The following is a 17,561-nucleotide window of genomic DNA, read 5'->3' on the forward strand; positions in this document are numbered from 1 at the left end:
CATGCCGTAAAAAACAACAAGTCGGACTTCACAAACGTAGGACATTATATGAATCTTGCGGTCTACATACATGGTGTGGCTCCAATGTAGATCTCAGATTTCATGTGACCAGTCTGTGACATTAAATACCATATTTAAAAAATATATAAAATGTTTATTTATAAAAAGCATGAGGCCTTTGTCATACACATTCTGTTTTATGTTGTAATAAGTACTGTAATAACATGGTTTAAATATGGCATCCCTGTCTAAAATAGTCAATCTTTTCAAAAGTTTCACAAATCTCAATCTAAAAATCTAATAGAAGTATATAGCCCTTAACCCATTCTGAACGGGCACCCATTTTGGTGTCGGCATCATGTTATGCTTTAGCTATTTAAAAATAGCAGATCTACAAGCTCATATCGCGCCACCGAGTGGCGCGATACGAGCTTGTAGGTCTGCTATTTTTTGAAAAATCGAAGAACGACTGACATTTTTTGAATCTGATCTCAGGTCAGAATGGGTTAATCAGACCAGTGTGTGTCCGGCGGAAACCTCGTATGAATCTGATCTCAGGTCAGAAACGATACAAGCATGTGTGTGCGACGTGCACTTGTACAGTATGGGCGGCCTCAGGTTTTGTCAGAAGGATAAAAGGTTAGGAGCCACTGCTAAATGTAAAGTATGTGTCAGCATGTGGACAATAGTGGTGGAAAGTAACACCTATACTCACGTACTGTACTTAAGTAACATTGAGGTATTTTTTACTTTACTTTAGTATTTTAAATTTTCAATAGACTCGCTTCTACTCTACAACATCTCAGATGCTATACTTTACTCCATTACATTAATTTGAAAACTTTAGTTACTAGTTACAGTATATTTTCAGCCCTGTACTTTGGATATTTGAAAATAGACGATCTACAAATAACAACATGCAGATCGTCTATGGAGGGATTTGTATATTTTATAAATTTGAAAAACATGTGAAATGGGACATTCTGCATAATGAGTACTTTTACTTTTGACCGTCCACCCATAAGACTGACCCACAGTGGACTCGTGATGATGAAATTGAAATTGAAAAATTGAAAAAACATGAAATTGATGATGTCTATAAGAATGACTATGAGAAAAAAATTCAGATTTATTAAACAAACTTTTTATGAATCAGGTCCAAAGGCTACGGAAATATTGGCCAGGCGGCTACGTAAACAACAGACTCATAACGCAATCCATAAAATTAAAGATCCTCAAACAGGAGAAACATATAGTAATCTGGATGATATCGAGGGAGCCTTTGAGACATATTATAAAAATCTGTACACGCAACCATTTCAAGTGAATAAGGAAGCAGCAACATCTTTCCTGGATTCCTTAGACCTCCCCTGTATTGGAGAAGGCGAAAATAAACTGCCAAAATAACAATAGAGGAAATAGATAAGGCAATTTCTAATCTCAAAACAAATAAATCTCCAGGCAGTGATGGCCTACCAGCAGAATGGTTTAAAACTTTTCGGATTGAGATCTTGCCTTTACTCCTGACATCTTTTAATTTTACTCTCAAGGAGGGAGTAATCCCTCCCTCATGGAGCGAAGCAATTATAACAGTGATTCATGAGGAGGGCAAAGATAAGGACCTATGTGGCTCATATAGGCCAATATCCCTTCCAAATTTGAGGGATTACTATTATGAGTCACAATTAAGACCTTTAATATGTTGGTGTGATGATAAATGCGAGGCTAAATGGAAAGCTTTGTAAATTAAATCAATCAACATCCCTATTCAGTCTTTAATTGGGAACAAAGACCAGGCTAAGTCATACTATGACATTTTAGACCCATTCACAATATTTACTTTAAATACTTGGTTCAAAGTCATGAAACAGTTCAAAATGGAGAGGACAATCAGGGTGTTGAGGTGGCCCGCTTACAATCCAGATTTTAAGCCTGGTGTGTACGATCAAACTTTTGTTATTGAACAATTGAAAGATATGTGTATGTGCATAGATAACAAGGACTTTTTTAGATACCTCCAAATACGAGAGTACTTCATGGGGGAGGTGAAAGCATCCGAGCCGGTGGCCTCAAACGATCTCATACAGGTTTTTATTCAGGCATATAAGCATGAGTCCAAAAGAGTAGTGTCCAGTATATATAATGCCCTGGTTTCAGCTAGGGTCAACTCCACAGAGTACATTAAAACTAATTGGGAAAGAGTTGGAGATTACCATCACATCAGAAGAATGGGCAAACATGTGCAATACACAAATTACATCCACCAACTCAAGAATGTGGAGAGAATTCTGTTGGAAGAACCTAATGAGATTTTTTATTACACCCAAAATTAAATCAAGACAACTGAAAACAGATCAGCCATGCTGGAGACAGTGTGGCCACAAGGGGGCGGGCAACGCTCATATTTTCTGGTCTTGTCCTAAAATTCAGAAATACTGGCAGGACATCCACTCCACCTTGGAGACCATTCTGTGTTTTGAGATACCTCTGTCTGTTTCTTTTCTACTGTTGGGAAATATCCCTGAAGAGTTTCTAATACATGATAAATATTTAATCAAGATCCTCTTAGCAGCAAGTAAAAAAGCAATCACACGACGCTGGTGCCAGCAGGACCCACCAACGAAAGATCAATGGATGGACATTATTGAGGAACTGTATGCTATGGAAAAACTAACATTCATACTTAGACTACAAGAGGATAAATTCTATAAAATGTGGGAAAAGTGGAATCTCTTCTCTCAGCCTAGCGATATTGCAATATGATTTCTTTGAATGTTTTTTGTAATATGAAAAATGCAGCTTTCTTTCCTTTTACTTTTTGTCTTTTTCTTTTCTTTTCCTTTCCGTATAGTCTTGTCAGTTGTGTTTTCTTGTCTGTTCTTCTTTCAATAAAAATTAAGTGAAAAAATATATATAAACAAAGCCACATTTTTTTGTTACCCTGCTAAGGCTTAGAGAGGGGAATCAAATTGGTGAAATCACACAGCACCTTACACTTGACCTCAAGGCCAACACGGCAACTCTATAGAGCACTACACACAAAGGCCCAATGCCCATTTTTCACACAGCAGTCCAAATAATGTACAAGGCCCCTCACCTCTATAGCAGCCCCACACAAAGGGAGTCCAAGCACAGCCGGGATACTCATTTAGCTACGATGGGGAAGATGGTTTGACAAAAACAAAGAAATATAACTGTGGTCAAACCAGCTAACCAGCTCCGCACTTATCCATAAACTGTAGGTCTAAATCCAGGAGCCCAAACCATGCTCTTGCGGTAGCCGGCCAGCTGATTTGTGCTATATACTCAAACTATACAAACACTATCAAGAAAAAGGAACAGCGGTCAAAACTAGGCCGCTCACTCCACATGATCCTACAAACTAATGCAAAACACAGTTAACTTATAACATCCAAATCCAAATACAGTATTAATAAAAGTAAAGATGAAACAAACTACATTACCATGTAAGGTTGCATGCAGTGTCTTGGTTCACAATTACTGCCACACTTTCTCAACTGCTTCTGTAGACTGACTGTCAGTACATAAACATGTGGAATGTTACACAGAATTCACATCACATGCTGAAATGTATAAAGCTCTTTTCCTTCACATTTCCATGATGTACATAGAATTATACTCACATTCCATATCCAGTTTACATGTACATTTCCCCGAAGAGACAACACCCCTCGCATCTCTCAAACACATGAACGGAACACCTGATGATATAACAAACATTTTCCATTTTCCTTGTATAACAGCAAAAGTAAAACACATTGTAAAAACAATAAAACACCAAACAGACTTACCACTTGTCAGGTTGGCATTCAAACAAACCTCTCACAACACAGTAACCGGTAAGGTGTTGTGAGGACCCACAGATTGGCAATCTCCTGCCTGCCTGTTCAAAAAGGCCTTAAATACCTGTGTCACTTATGACATAATTTATCGATCTGCTTCCCTCTAGGGGCTACATTTAATTTTGCCCTTGACTTGAATGCCACATGACGTCACACACACACACACACACACACACACACACACACACACACACACACACACACACACACACACACACACACACACACACACACACACACACACACACACACACACACACACACAGCGCACACACCCACGTGAACGCACACACACATAAATGGAAGAAATTACATTCTTCTCACCTTTATTATTTATACTCGGAAATACAGTTCATTTTCAACGTAGCCGAGGTTACAATAGACAAAGTACAGTCACAAAACAATACATCAAACACAACATTATAAATCAGGGTAAATTACAAAGGAACTTTATACAGAACAACCATCAGTAAAAAAAATCAATTGAAGCAGGAGCAATCACGGTGAAAAATATTCTGGAGCATTCCTTTAAACTGACCGAAGGATGGCAGGGAGCTCAGTTTTGGAGTTCATTCCATGAAGTTGGGCCATTGACAGAAAAAGCTGTCTTGCCCAACTCTGTCTGGGTCTGAGGAACCTTGAGCCTTAAGAAATCACATCTCACCAAAAACAACACATCAATACTTGACTTTAGCAAGAAATAGTTGCTAAAAAGAGTTTAGACTATAGAGAAACTGAAGCTAAAATAAGTAGAAATCATTATTTGGCAGATTGCCAAAAACATTTATACATAGTCTTTTATACAGATAATCGGTGCCCGCCTCCTGGCATAAATACTTAATAATGTTCCTGTCTGTCCACTCAGGCATACACAGTCTATAAATCCATAAACTGAAATGAAATGTCTCTCTGACTAACCTATGATATATAGGTTATTATTCCGACCCTAAACTTGACCTGACACGCACGCACGCATGCACGCATGCACACACACACACACACACACACACACACACACACACACACACACACACACACACACACACACACACACACACACACACACACACAGAGAGAGAGAGAGAGAGAGAGAGAGAGAGAGAGAGAGAGAACATTACTAAGTCCTTCCTCCCAGATAGAGCAGTTTTCCTCCCTGGCATGCTGCCTGGAGGAGGTCTACTCTATGCTATATTACAGCTCCATTATTCATTCATTATAAGAGGGACATTAATCACCAGTACTGTAGGTACTTGCGTCCTACAGGGATTCGTTTAAAAAAAATGAAAAGATGGGAGACTTTCTTGTCCTGGCCTATCACACACAGTACAATCCTGTTATTTAAAGCTTTTACATTCTCAGTAAAATGTTAAAAGTTTCAGCAAATATTTGGTGCCCAAGGTAAAGGTGTGCCAAAGTGGGTACATAAGATCAACAACAATTCTCACAATGCTTAATGCACTAATACTAATACTAATTGTATTTTTTATTTAAAAATATATATTTAAAAAATATATATTGTTTGCACGATGTGAGCACTCTCTTTTGAGAGGCAGATCTATTGCAGTGTATCCAGTGTTAACCTCGTGTCACCAGGCTTTCCACCTCAGGCCAGTGGACCTGTTCCAAAGAATAAGCAGAAAGAGAGAGCAGAATGCATGCCACTCAGAAAACGTGTTTTTCATTGGCATAACATGGCATTATGTCTAAATTAACAGTTAAGAACCGCAATTGGTTAACTTAAAACATTTAATTCATTATACATAGTAACCTTCCCACAATAATGTTCCTACATTTTCAAAAATAGTGGAAATAGCAGATCTATAAGGAATGTCCACCATATGTGTCATACATTATTTGTATTATATGGTACTGGTCATTGGTACTAATTTCTTTGTATATTGAAGTTATTTATCTTATCTGCCCAATGCATTTTTTGTTTAGTTAATTTTAATATCCAATGCCTAAAACACAATTAAATCCTTAATCTCAATTATTTGTATGACAATTAATCATCAAGTAAAATGTTATGATGGTGAAGGACAAAGTTAATTTAATTCAGTATTTGACAAGGATCTGTACGTGACTCTTGAACCTTCTTGGCTGGCCTTTTGTGTAATCACAAGAGAGCAGATAATATGGACACTGCCCAAATGTGACACTCATATCATGAACAAGGCCAAGTGGTTATTAAAAAGGTGGAATTCTCTCTAGCAGGCAATAGATGCACGCACACGAACGTCGCACAAACACACATACGCACACAACTCCCGAAATGTTCAGGCAGTAAAGTGAAGCAGTGAGGTAATGAGCTGCTTTAACCATAATCAGTTCAAGGACCTATCGACTACTGATTTGGCTGTGAGATTTTCAAGGAGCCTACCCATCCCCCAGAATTATATTAGCTGTAGATAGGCTTTTTTTTAATGTGGATTAAGGTAAATGTCCTCTAATCAAATCCACATAAAATGTATCAATACATTTGCATAATTTAGCTGTGATCAAATCCACATAAAATGTAACCACGGGGTGCACTTAGCCATTACCACAAATGGCGCTGTAGAATCGGTATCATTTGTGTATGAGCAGTCCAAGACCAATTTTAACTAGAAAGCAGTTCCTGTAGAAACTGCGTGGGCTCGCGTAAAATGCTTTGTATAAAGTTATTGCCGTGTCAAGTTTGAAACTCGGGGACCGGAGTAATGGTGTTACCATTGGTGTTCTAAATCTATAATCAAAATTTCGGGACTGTAGCATATTGTAAAGAAAAGTAGAAAATGCATTAAAGCTGAAGTAAAAGTTAAAAAAAGTATGAAAATGTGTAAAAACTATAGTTTAAGCAGAATAAAGTATGTGGAAGTTGTAGAAGTGTTTTTAAAGTTTTTCTTTAAATGTAAAAAAAAAAAAAAAAATCAAAAAAATTGAAGTTTTTTCTTTTTAAGTAAAAAAGAAAAAAAAATTAAGTTTTCATTTTTTCATTTTTTTCATTTTTTTAATTTTTTTTAAGTTTTTTTAATTTTTTTATTTTTTTTCATTTTTTTTCATTTTTTTAAATTTTTTAAATTTTTTAATTTTTTTTTAATTTTTTTGAAAATATTTTTTTATAAACGTGTGTGTGTGTGTGTGTGCGTGCGTGCGTGCGTGCGTGCGTGCGTGCACTTGCGAGAGCTGTGTAAAGGCCAGCCAATAGGAAGACAGGGTGTGTGTGTGCGTGCGTGCATGCGTGCGTGCGTGCTCTTGCGAGAGCTGTGTAAAGGCCATCCAATTGCACAAATAGCAGACCTACAAGCCCACAAGGTATCGCAGAGCAACTCATTGAGATCTTGTAACTTTAATTTCAGCCCTGTAATTAAGCTCTTATATGTCTCAGCTGTGGAAGTGTAAAAGACAAACAAGTGGCGCGCAACTTGATCTCTTATTTTACAATGGTTCTGAATGGGGGGAAACTATGCCCGAACAAATTGCTCTATCGCAAAAAGTAAAAGTCGAATGCAAATAATTTTTTCGCTGTGAGTGGCCTGAGATATTGAGGTACACCATGTGCGATTGTGGTGTTGGTACGATCGAAAATGTGGTTATAAGAGCGAGTTAAGAATTGTCATCGCGATAATTTCCTCGTAAGGATTTTACTATGGAGGTCAATGAGCAGATTGACTGTATTTGTGTCACTTAAAAGGCCGTAGTTCACATTCTGTATGTCTCTGTGTTTTGGTGGTCACATTGTGTGAAAGAGGACATGTGTGGCTACAAAATGACCAAAGGACATGCGTGTAAAGTGAATATCTTGGCCGGGACGGCAATTTGTTTGATAAATTTTCAAGGAAAGATTTTCTGTTCTACGCACTCTAGTGAAAAAAGCCCGCACTCTAAGTTGGCACTAATTAGGCGAAACGGCCTGCGATTGAACTGCGATTTCGGAAAAAACGTTTAACGTATTCGAATACGGTTTGAACCACGAAAAAGTCCAGAGTCGTGTGAGCTTTCTAAAGTTTAAATCACGTTTCTACGACAAAGTATGCCAGAGTAATGAGGCTGCAAAAGTGAGGTTGATTTAGAGATAAATCCCATACATTGTCAATGGGAGGAAAAAACTATAAATAAAGTTAAATATTTTAAAAAGTATAAACTTTTTCAAAACAACTTTTTCACCAATTAAAGTTCAAAGATAGATGAACATTATAAAGTTTGAATGAAGTTTCAAAGTGAAAGTATGACGGAGTAATAAGAGCTCAAAAAAGTTAACTGTGAAAAATGGGACCTTTCTTCCATCGACTCTCACTATAAAGAAAGTTAAAAAAAGTTAAAAAGTTAAAAAGTATAAAAAGTATAAAACTTTGTAAAAATAAAAATACAAGCATAAATAACTGCAAAGAGCTGAAAAGTTTGAAGTTTGAACTACATTTCTAGCATAAAGTATGTGGAAGTTATAACGTGACAAAAAAAAGGGCGAATTTGAAATCCAAGGGTAACAATAGTGTGCTCGCTGAGGCGAGCCCACAATTAAATGAGAAAGAGTCCCTCCTCTCTCACAGTGAGCAAGAGTCCTCTCTCCCTTCCTCTCTCACAATCTGGAACAAGACTAAATGGCAGGGCACATGTTTTTTTAAAGATCACAATCAGCTTTGTCACATACAGGTTTACAGGTGTGTGCAGAAGCAGATTAAATAGATTTTTTTCCGTACAACTTCCATCATTCGTAGTTTTCAACAAAAGGAAGATTAGAAATAGAAAGAAAAGCAATTAAGGAAAACAAGGACAGAACAGCTCAAATAATCAAATGTGCTCCTGATATGAGTATAGGGTCAAACAATATATATAAAAACAAAATATTGTTTTATATACATACCTGTTACTATAATAGTAACAGGTATGTACATTAAGTTAAATAAATAAGAGCAGGTGCCGATACAGTATGGTGCAGCAATCAGTGTTCCTACACATTTGGAATTACAAAATTCCATACTTTTTCCATACTCTAACTTCGGGCCCGTGTGTCGCTCCCCGGGCAAGCTGCGGCCGAATAACTGAGATGGCAAAGAGTTCAGTGTCAGGGGGACACCCACGGCCATGGGGCTGATGCTCCCACCCTCCCGTGGCCGCCAGGTGGCGCTCTTCCCGGCGCAGGGGACTCAGGGCAGGCCCCTGGTCCCTCCCCCGTCGGTGATTCCAGCTTTATAAAACGTGGGGAAAAAAGACCATTTTCCCTTCATGTGCAAAGGCCTTCATACTCCAGTTTTAGGTCTCGGTGACCACCGACAATTACAACGTGACTTCACGCGAGTGATAAGCGACTCACCACTCACACATCTCTCTGTCACACAATGTTGATGACATCAGGGATCTCCATATAACTTTATAAGGGACTTAATAATATTGATGAATTCAGGGTCACGTGATGTCAATCATGTCACGTGCCCGACCAACCAACACACTGACGAGAAATACACAATTCCATAGTTAACTACGACCTTCGGTCGTTGTTATCCAATGCAGGACATCGGTCCCCCTCTCGAAGTGTCCTCTAGACAACATTCTCCCTCCTAACTCCCATGCTGTGGGTGTGGAATGACACCCTCCCTCCCGTCCCCCATCATGACTGCAGACTCCACCGCAGTATGAAAAGTCACCTCTTCAGACTACCTCATCGCCTAGTAGTACTACTCATCTCATTCCTTCAATTCTTGTTGCATTTGTTTTTGATAAATGCTAATATACTATGCAGATGCATGTTGATCACATGCAATTAAGTAAAGTATATATTCATATACACTGTTTGCTTGTCCACCAATGCTAAGAATGTAATTTAGATGTAGCATGTAGTTTAGACTGAGCCAGCAATTCCTAGAAAGGCAGCATCAGCAACATTGCACATTTGCTTGCTTAAGCAAGAAAATGTGCAATGCAAACCTCCCTGTTTAAATGGGCACTCTATTAGTGAAGCATTTTATATGATTGGTTGAGGATAGAAGCGTGGAATTGAGGCCGACCAAGTGTTGGTCGCAACTCGCAAGACTTGGATCTGTTGTGCATTTTCTGATAAGATCTCAAATTTAGAGAATCCTCTCTTGGACCAGGGGGGTCACCTGAACACGGATATTAGTAGGTGGGATACCAGGCTTTTGGCAGTGTTGAAAGCTTGGTGACACAAGGCTAGTTGGCAGCACAGTTTCCTGACTGCATGCACATTTGCGCAACACTCTTGTCAACTCTAAAAGGTATGTACAGTATGCAATTTGGCAGGCAGAGGTTTATGGCTAATAGCCCTAGAATGTCTGTGATCATACATACTGTACATTTCATGAATTCCCATATAGCCATAGATCGGTTAGCAGTGTGATTGCAATGCATAAATCTGCTCCGTGCTGCGTAGCCGCAATTTGCAACACTAGATTTTTTTATAATGAGATGAATCTAAAGTTGCAATACCCTCCATTGACATCCCATTGATCCAAATTGCATTTCCGAACTGTTTGTATTAAACAACGTTAAACTCACCAACATTACAAATTCGATTTGTATCAATGGGTTGTCAATGGAGGGTATTGCAACTCTAGATTCATCCCATTATAAAAAATGTGTGCCAGTCGCCTGGAGAGAATGCCGTCCGTGTGAAGCTCATGGAAAAGTGGAGATATTTGACTAAACACACCGGATCAGAGGGGACCAATCTGTTGCTGTGTATTTGGGAATAAATTAAATGTATGTAGTACAAGTACCAACAAACCAGATTTAGGGAAAAGATTATATTCCTCACGCAACCTTCAAGTCAGGTGGCCACAGCAGGGTTCCCCTTTATCAAAAAGCTAAACCCTCAGAAATGTTCCTTGACCAAACTTTTCTTCTTCCGGATCTCAAGTGTCTCTGTGGTTTATCAATTTCTGATTATGGTTTAGTATTGGCCTTAAAAAGTCCCTTTCACAAACCACCACCAAACTGTTTTTGAACTTAAGTTGTATGAAATACTTGCCATTAATATAGTGGTTGCAACTGTATTAATTGATTGCCCGAGTCCCGTGGTGGGAGTTCTGCTCTGGTTTTGGTGAATATTAAGTAGTTCCGGTCATTTTGTGGGGGGCACTGGGGGCCACGCAGTAAATGTAAATTAATCCACAAAACTAACGTAATTTGTATTGTTGACCTATTTCTAAAATATTAGTGCAACTTTCGTTCTTTTTTTTACCCCTCTATCACACAGAACTATGTTTTTTGTGTCCATATCACTACGCCCAAAAATGTGATAGAGGGCTAATATTTTAGAAATAGGTCAACAATACAAATTACGTTCGTTTTGTGGATTCATTTACTTTTACTGCGTGGCCCCAGTGCCCCCCACAAAATGACCGGAACTACTTAATATTGACCAAAACCAGAGCAGAACTCCCACCACGGGACTCGGGCAATCAATTAATACAGTTGCAACCACTATATTAATGGCAAGTATTTCATACTTTATTTTCTGTACACTACATTCTGGGATTAAATATTCAACCATATTTAACCAATATATTCCAATCACCCAATATGTTGTGTTTCATTTTCTTTCAATACTGCCAGGAAAGGAAATACATTTCTTCACACATTAATTTGGCAGTGTTACACATTCACTGTTTAGAAGGTGTAAGAAAGGGCTCACCTAGAGTTCCAGCTGTATGCTGTTATGAATCAGTCTAGGTCGGGGACATCGCTGGCATCAGTCATCTTCCTGACAAAGCAGCAAGCTTGAATTTTCTATTCAAGGACTTTTTTCTTTTGACCTTGCTCAAGAGCTCTTCAACAAAGATTGGAACCATTTAGAAATCTTCACTGAAAGGGAGATTGAAGCGGGAAACAAGATGTATGTAGACTATAAACATACGTCTTGTTGTGTGCGTGTGTGTGTGTGTGTGTGTGTGTGTGTGTGTGTGTGTGAGAAAGAGCTTTCATGCCTGACTCGGCAGAACCATTCTCTGTGGCATATCTCATATCAATGGCTCTCATGGTGAAGACAGATGGCATGGACCTACCCCACCCAGTAAGAGCCCTTCCAACACACTCTAAATCTCTTCCAGTTTGTGCATCGTGACACACACATGCACACGCACGCACGCACGCACGCACGCACGCACGCACGCACGCACGCACACACGCACACACACACACACACACACACACACACACACACACACACACACACACACACACACACACACACACACACACACACACACACACACACACACAGGAACTTCCTTGGTACCATGCACAGATTAATCTCTGTCCAGTGATGACTCATAGATCACGATCCTCTCCAAATGTGTGTGTGTGTGTGTGACTGTGTGTGTGTGGACAGCAGTATACATGATGTAGTAGGTGTAGTCTCCACCTAAAAGCCACAGCAGCTGTTGCCGACTTCTAATCACGCCTCATGATGCAGCGCCTATGATGTCCCGTACATTTAAAACAGAGGCGCTATTTTACATTTTTATTTAACACTATCCCATAACAGTCATCAACATCCATGGACCCAAATTGGAACTTGGTAACAGTTGAATGGGTTCTGGGTCCTCCAATTTAACTAAATGCCTTTGTCTTTATCTTTATCTTTATCTTTTTTTTTTTCTTCCTTTAATAGCATATCAATAGAGCTGAAATTTTAAAACATACAATAGCAAGGTTTATTTCAGCTGGTCTGTTTATTTAATTTTTTTACAATTGTACATTGCTATTTTCCTGTTGCAGAATTATGGTAACCCAGTGGTTCTGACATAGGGGTCCTTGAGGGGGTTCCTCAAGGTGTTAATTTAGCATCAATAGCCTATACATATAGGCCAGGGTTTCTCAAAGTGGATGCCATCATTGCCATATGGCACCCTAGGGTACCTTGACATAAGTCCAGGGGTGCCTCAGAATACTTTGATAATATTTGGAATTCATCAATGTCACTTCAGTTTAGTTTAACCACTTTTAGACCCTCTATAATATAGAGTATATCTTTACAGGGTTAAGCAAATGCCATTTTCGATACGAAGTCAGCTGAGGTCAGTGGTCAAAATTAAATTAATAGCAATCTAATATTGAAAAAGAGATGATCTGGGTATTCAAAGGTAAAAGGAGGACTAGCCTTGATTTAATTCAAAGTCAACTGCCAACATGTTTAGACCATGCCTATTCCTCCTTTTACCTTTGAATGCCCGGATTGTCTGTTTTTTTTATGTCTTGTCTTGATCCTGTTTGAACCGTGTGAGCACCTTTTATATCCAATATATTGTTTTACTATAAGTCACCTTTTTATCTCCTATGAGCACCTTGCTGTTTTTTTGAGTGTCTCAAATATCTTAATCCAATATCTTTGTATCCAAGGGCAAAGGGCGAAGCTGTGAAGAAGATTTGCATCTATTGTATTACATTCGTCACAGTGCGAAGAAATATCTGGGAATATGTTATGTAATTTTAATTTGGAGTCTATGTATGACTCGAACCTGGATAAGAATGTCACACTTTTTCACAAAGGCCTTCTTCAGGCGAAAGTCCGAAACGTTGCTATGACTCTTATTTAAATAAACTTCTTGAACCAGCAAGTGGCTGTGTGCATGTCTCTCCTCCTTCTCCATAAATTATGTTTAATGCTCTGCTAGGACCTATATGCACCTGCTGAAAATTAAACCGGGTGTGTGGAAGTAATCTCTCTAATACACAATGGCTTTGGAAATCGGCTTTGTATTTATTGTGAAAAATAAATCTGAGAGGAATAGTACAAAAACAATTAAATCAATGCCCATCCTTCAAGTCACATCCTCTTAAATTGTTAAAAGTGTTTACAAAAAGTGGCAATGATCTGCAACTAGGTCTTATGAGAATAGTAAGAAAGACGAATAAGATGAAACAATTAAAAACATGATGATGCTCAATGGGATAGTTAAGTCCATGTCATGTGCACTGCAGAGGCGAATTCCTGACAACTTAGTAGTTGCCCAATGCGATATTCCGAAAACATTCATAAACCAAAGACCTGGGGCCGATTCTACACATGCCTTCTAAATCAGTTCTTCTCTCACAAAAATAGCAGATGTACAAGCTCGCAGCACGGCACGAAGTGATGCGCTGTGAGCTTGTAGATCTCCATTTTTTAATAGCCAACACTATCTATATGACACAGATGCTTTCCTGTTTCTAATGGATTCAATTGAGAATACCGGGAAATTAATATCAATTAGACTGGAGCAGGTTTTTTTTTTTATTGGCAATAAGGCTATCAAGTTAGAATTATAAATAGATAAATCAAAACAATTAGCCTTGCAAGACAAATCGAGCCCAGCCCAAGTCTTCTTCCATGGTAGCCTTCATGTCCTTATTCTTCCTGCTGATGTCTGTCAAGGCTTGCTTTTGACTGGTAAGAAAGATTATTTTTTTTCTACACCGCCACCATTTCTTTCTTTGTTTTGCCATGTTTGTGGCGCATGAGCCAGAGGAAATGAACAGGAAATGCCATCAAGGTACAAAACTGTTAAATGACCCAATGTGCGTCGTGTCCTTAAACCTTTCAGAAAAAAAACAACCCCGTAAAAAATACTTGACTTGAAGAAAGAAAAACACACACGAGTAAGCCAAGCCTAGGCATCGTCCGGTTTGTCTGACGGCGGCCCACATGGCTGCAGCATCTTCTCCATCAGGTTAAAGCGGACACGTGCCTTGCTCTCGTTCTCAGAGATGGAGAAGTAGTTGAGCAGGTCAAAATGTCCCATGTAGGAGCAGTAGGAGTCTCTGTGTTGGTTCACCAGCCATTCCCACTTGCTGGTGTCGGCATGGCCTGTTCCAATGTACTTGGACTGCAGATGCTCCAGTTGACTGTGGATGTTGTATCGGTCAGTCATTCTCACTTTGGGCAGGGATTCCTAGATTTCTGATCATAGAATAAGAAATAGTTCAGTGTCCGGTTATAATTCTATATTAAGGTTAATGGACATGCTATTAGCTATGCACATTTTAATGTTTTCTTATTGCTATGTTTTTTATATGAATTGATATATTCTTGTTGTGAAATGCACAGAGACCCCTTGGGGTGATTTTAATCATTTTACTATAAATAAACTGACCATGGGCAATGCTCTGAATGAATTAATGATTGAATACCGTACTTTATTAATCCGAAACAGCACGAGGTAGATAGTTGAGCTAAAAGGATAACAAAAAAGTCCCTAGTCCTAGTGACTTTATTTCCATTGGTCCTATGTTTCCATAGCCCCTCTCTGAACCCTCCATAAAGCTTTTCTGAAATTTGGATGTCACTTTATGTAGTGTCTCTGACCATATCTATATTTTCGTATGGGTATGTTGGAACGCGGACATAAATATGCTCGTTAACATCGTATCTGCGGCGTTTGACGGCCTTTTTTAGTTTGAGTTATTCTGAATTCGTGAACTATAAGTACCTATACATACCACTGCGAATATCTCCTGTGGCGCGGAAGCCGTTAACAGCTTCCGCGCCACAGGAGATATTCGCAGCGGTATGTATAGGTACTTAAAGTTCACAGATTCAGAAGCCCTCAGAGGAAAAAAAGCCGTAAAAGAGCGCAGACAGGCCGTATTCACGGTGTTTATGTTTTATTTATGTCCGCGTACCAGGTGGCAGGGTAGAGATGGAACAGGACCCCATGGTCTGGGTCTAAAAAATGTCAGAAACTTCAGTACCATTGGGTTCTGCTTGTAGGGTAGCCCTGGTCCAAGGCTTACAGCGAGCCTCTCTCTGACGCCTTGTGGAAGTACCTTCCACAGCCCTCTGGTCATATTTCCACTCCCGTGCGCTGTTTTTCTAATACCAGCAAATAAACTAAACGACGAAACCACTCACCGAAAACAAAGCCTGCTAGATCTTGGTAAAAGTCTATTCTCGAACCTGGGAAGCGTCTCAGGTCCCCAGTTTCTCTGTAAAATGCACTTTGTGCCATTTTAATAACGCAATGTACTCTGAATATAACTGGGTAACGCTATCCTACACTCGCGAACCGCCAGTAATGTGATCCTGGCGGTTTGTGAGTGTAGGATAGCGTTACCAACAGCCCTACCAACAGTCATTAAGACATGTGAATCCCTTGACTCCTTCAAAACCGCTCTCAAAGGGCACCTACGGATGGCTGCAATTCGAAACTGGCCTCTGTAAAATCTGAATCCCCCCCACCCCATTTTCCCTCACTGTATATTGTATCTTTTCCCTTTTTTGCTTCCCATTATGATGAATTACTGTTCTGTTCTTTAGCTACATAGAAATGTATATTTGTATGTCTCTAAATGTTTGTATGTCTTTAAATGTTTTGATGAATTGAACAATGTGGACCCTGTTGTAAACAAGTGTAATGCTTAATTGGGTCGTCCACTCACAGTTGACAGTCTTTGTATTGAGTTTGTGCTTAAAATGTACTGTAAATTCTACAAACTGTTAATAAATATTTCAATCAATCAATCAATCAATTACCGTCATTAAATTCAGGGTACATAGCGTTATTAAAATGGCACAAAGTGCATTTTACAGAGAAATTGGGGACCTGAGACGCTTCCCAGGTTCGAGAATAGACTTTTACCAAGGTCTAGCAGGCTTTGTTTCGGTGTGTGGTTTCGTCGTTTTGTTTATTTGCTGGTATTAGAAAAACAGCGCACGGGAGTGGAAATATGACCAGAGGGCTGTGGAAGGTACTTCCACAAGGCGTCAGAGAGAGGCTCGCTGTAAGCCTTGGACCAGGGCTACTTGTAGGGCTAATGTTTCCATTGACTTGTGAATCAATCATTACGTTTAAATGCTGACTGGTGAATTGTTTTCATGTTTGTATTAAAGACATCGGAGATGTGATAGATGTAGTAATACAATCTAGGATGCCATGCTAATTAGCCTAGCCTAGTTAGCCTGCTGTTAGCACAGGCTAACAGTAAGTACCCTCTTAACGTTAGTTAACATAATTGCCCGATATATTCCTCCTCTGGTTGTAGGTTTCAAAAGATATGCACATCGATTGCCACGAAGGCTTCAAATATAATAGTAAATAACCTACGATTATAAGTCACGATATGCCTTCTCCTTCACCAGAGACTGCAGATTGTAGAAGATAGTCCTTCTTCAAGCACAACGATGATAAAATATTAGCCTCAACTTCCGGTAAGCGTCACCGACATCATGCGCCGAGGAAACAAGTGAACCGGATAAGAGTTCCCTCCTCTCATCTCCTCTCCTCTCCTCTCATCTCCCCCCCCCCCCCTCTCTCTCTCTCTCTCTCTCTCTCTCTCTCATCATTATTAAACAGCATTATTTATAGTGAGTATTAGGGTGCGTTCGGAAATGCGCACCGGGAGCGCACTCGCCTATTAGTTTGCATTGCACAGTGCGCTCAGTGCGCTATTTCCGAACGCGCCCTTAGTGACTGACTCTGGGTAGGGCATTTTGATGATGAAGAACAAAAGGGAGACATTGAAAAAAAAATAGATAGAAAGAACGTATATTAGCAGAGATGTTAATTTGTATTATAATCTCCTTTCTGTGATAACTGGTTCACCATTTGAGTTGTCTTTTTGTTTTATCTTGCTTTGTTGTTTGTATTTGTTCGGTTTCAGTTATTATATTGTTGAATCAGATTGTGATACTGCAACTGTATTGATCTAATTAAAAAAACAACAACCTTGAAGTAATATAATTCACACAGCACCTTAATAAGATTATTCTACAGTCTTTTTTTC

The 17,561-nt window shown here is 39.2% G+C and overlaps 1 protein-coding gene across 1 annotated transcript; it reads right to left on the reverse strand.

Annotated features, from left to right (window-relative positions):
* Nucleotides 1–14,049: 14,049 nt before the first annotated feature.
* On the reverse strand, nucleotides 14,050–17,010 carry sf3b5 (splicing factor 3b, subunit 5). The gene is made up of 2 exons (XM_083775200.1): nucleotides 16,883–17,010; nucleotides 14,050–14,739 (listed from the first exon to the last, which is right to left on the reverse strand). Exon 2 carries the CDS (start codon nucleotides 14,708–14,710, stop codon nucleotides 14,450–14,452), a length of 261 nt encoding a protein of 86 aa, XP_083631326.1. The 5' UTR covers nucleotides 14,711–14,739; nucleotides 16,883–17,010; the 3' UTR covers nucleotides 14,050–14,449.
* Between the last annotated feature and the right edge of the window lie 551 nt (nucleotides 17,011–17,561).

The sequence above is a fragment of the Protomyctophum parallelum genome, assembly GCF_964188405.1.
Source record: "Protomyctophum parallelum genome assembly, chromosome: 10".
Classification (NCBI taxonomy): Eukaryota; Metazoa; Chordata; class Actinopteri; order Myctophiformes; family Myctophidae; genus Protomyctophum; species Protomyctophum parallelum.

Coding starts and splice junctions, on each gene's coding strand:
- sf3b5 (XM_083775200.1), bottom strand. CDS start 14,710: ATGACTGACCGATACAACATCCACAGTCAACTGGAGCATCTGCAGTCC.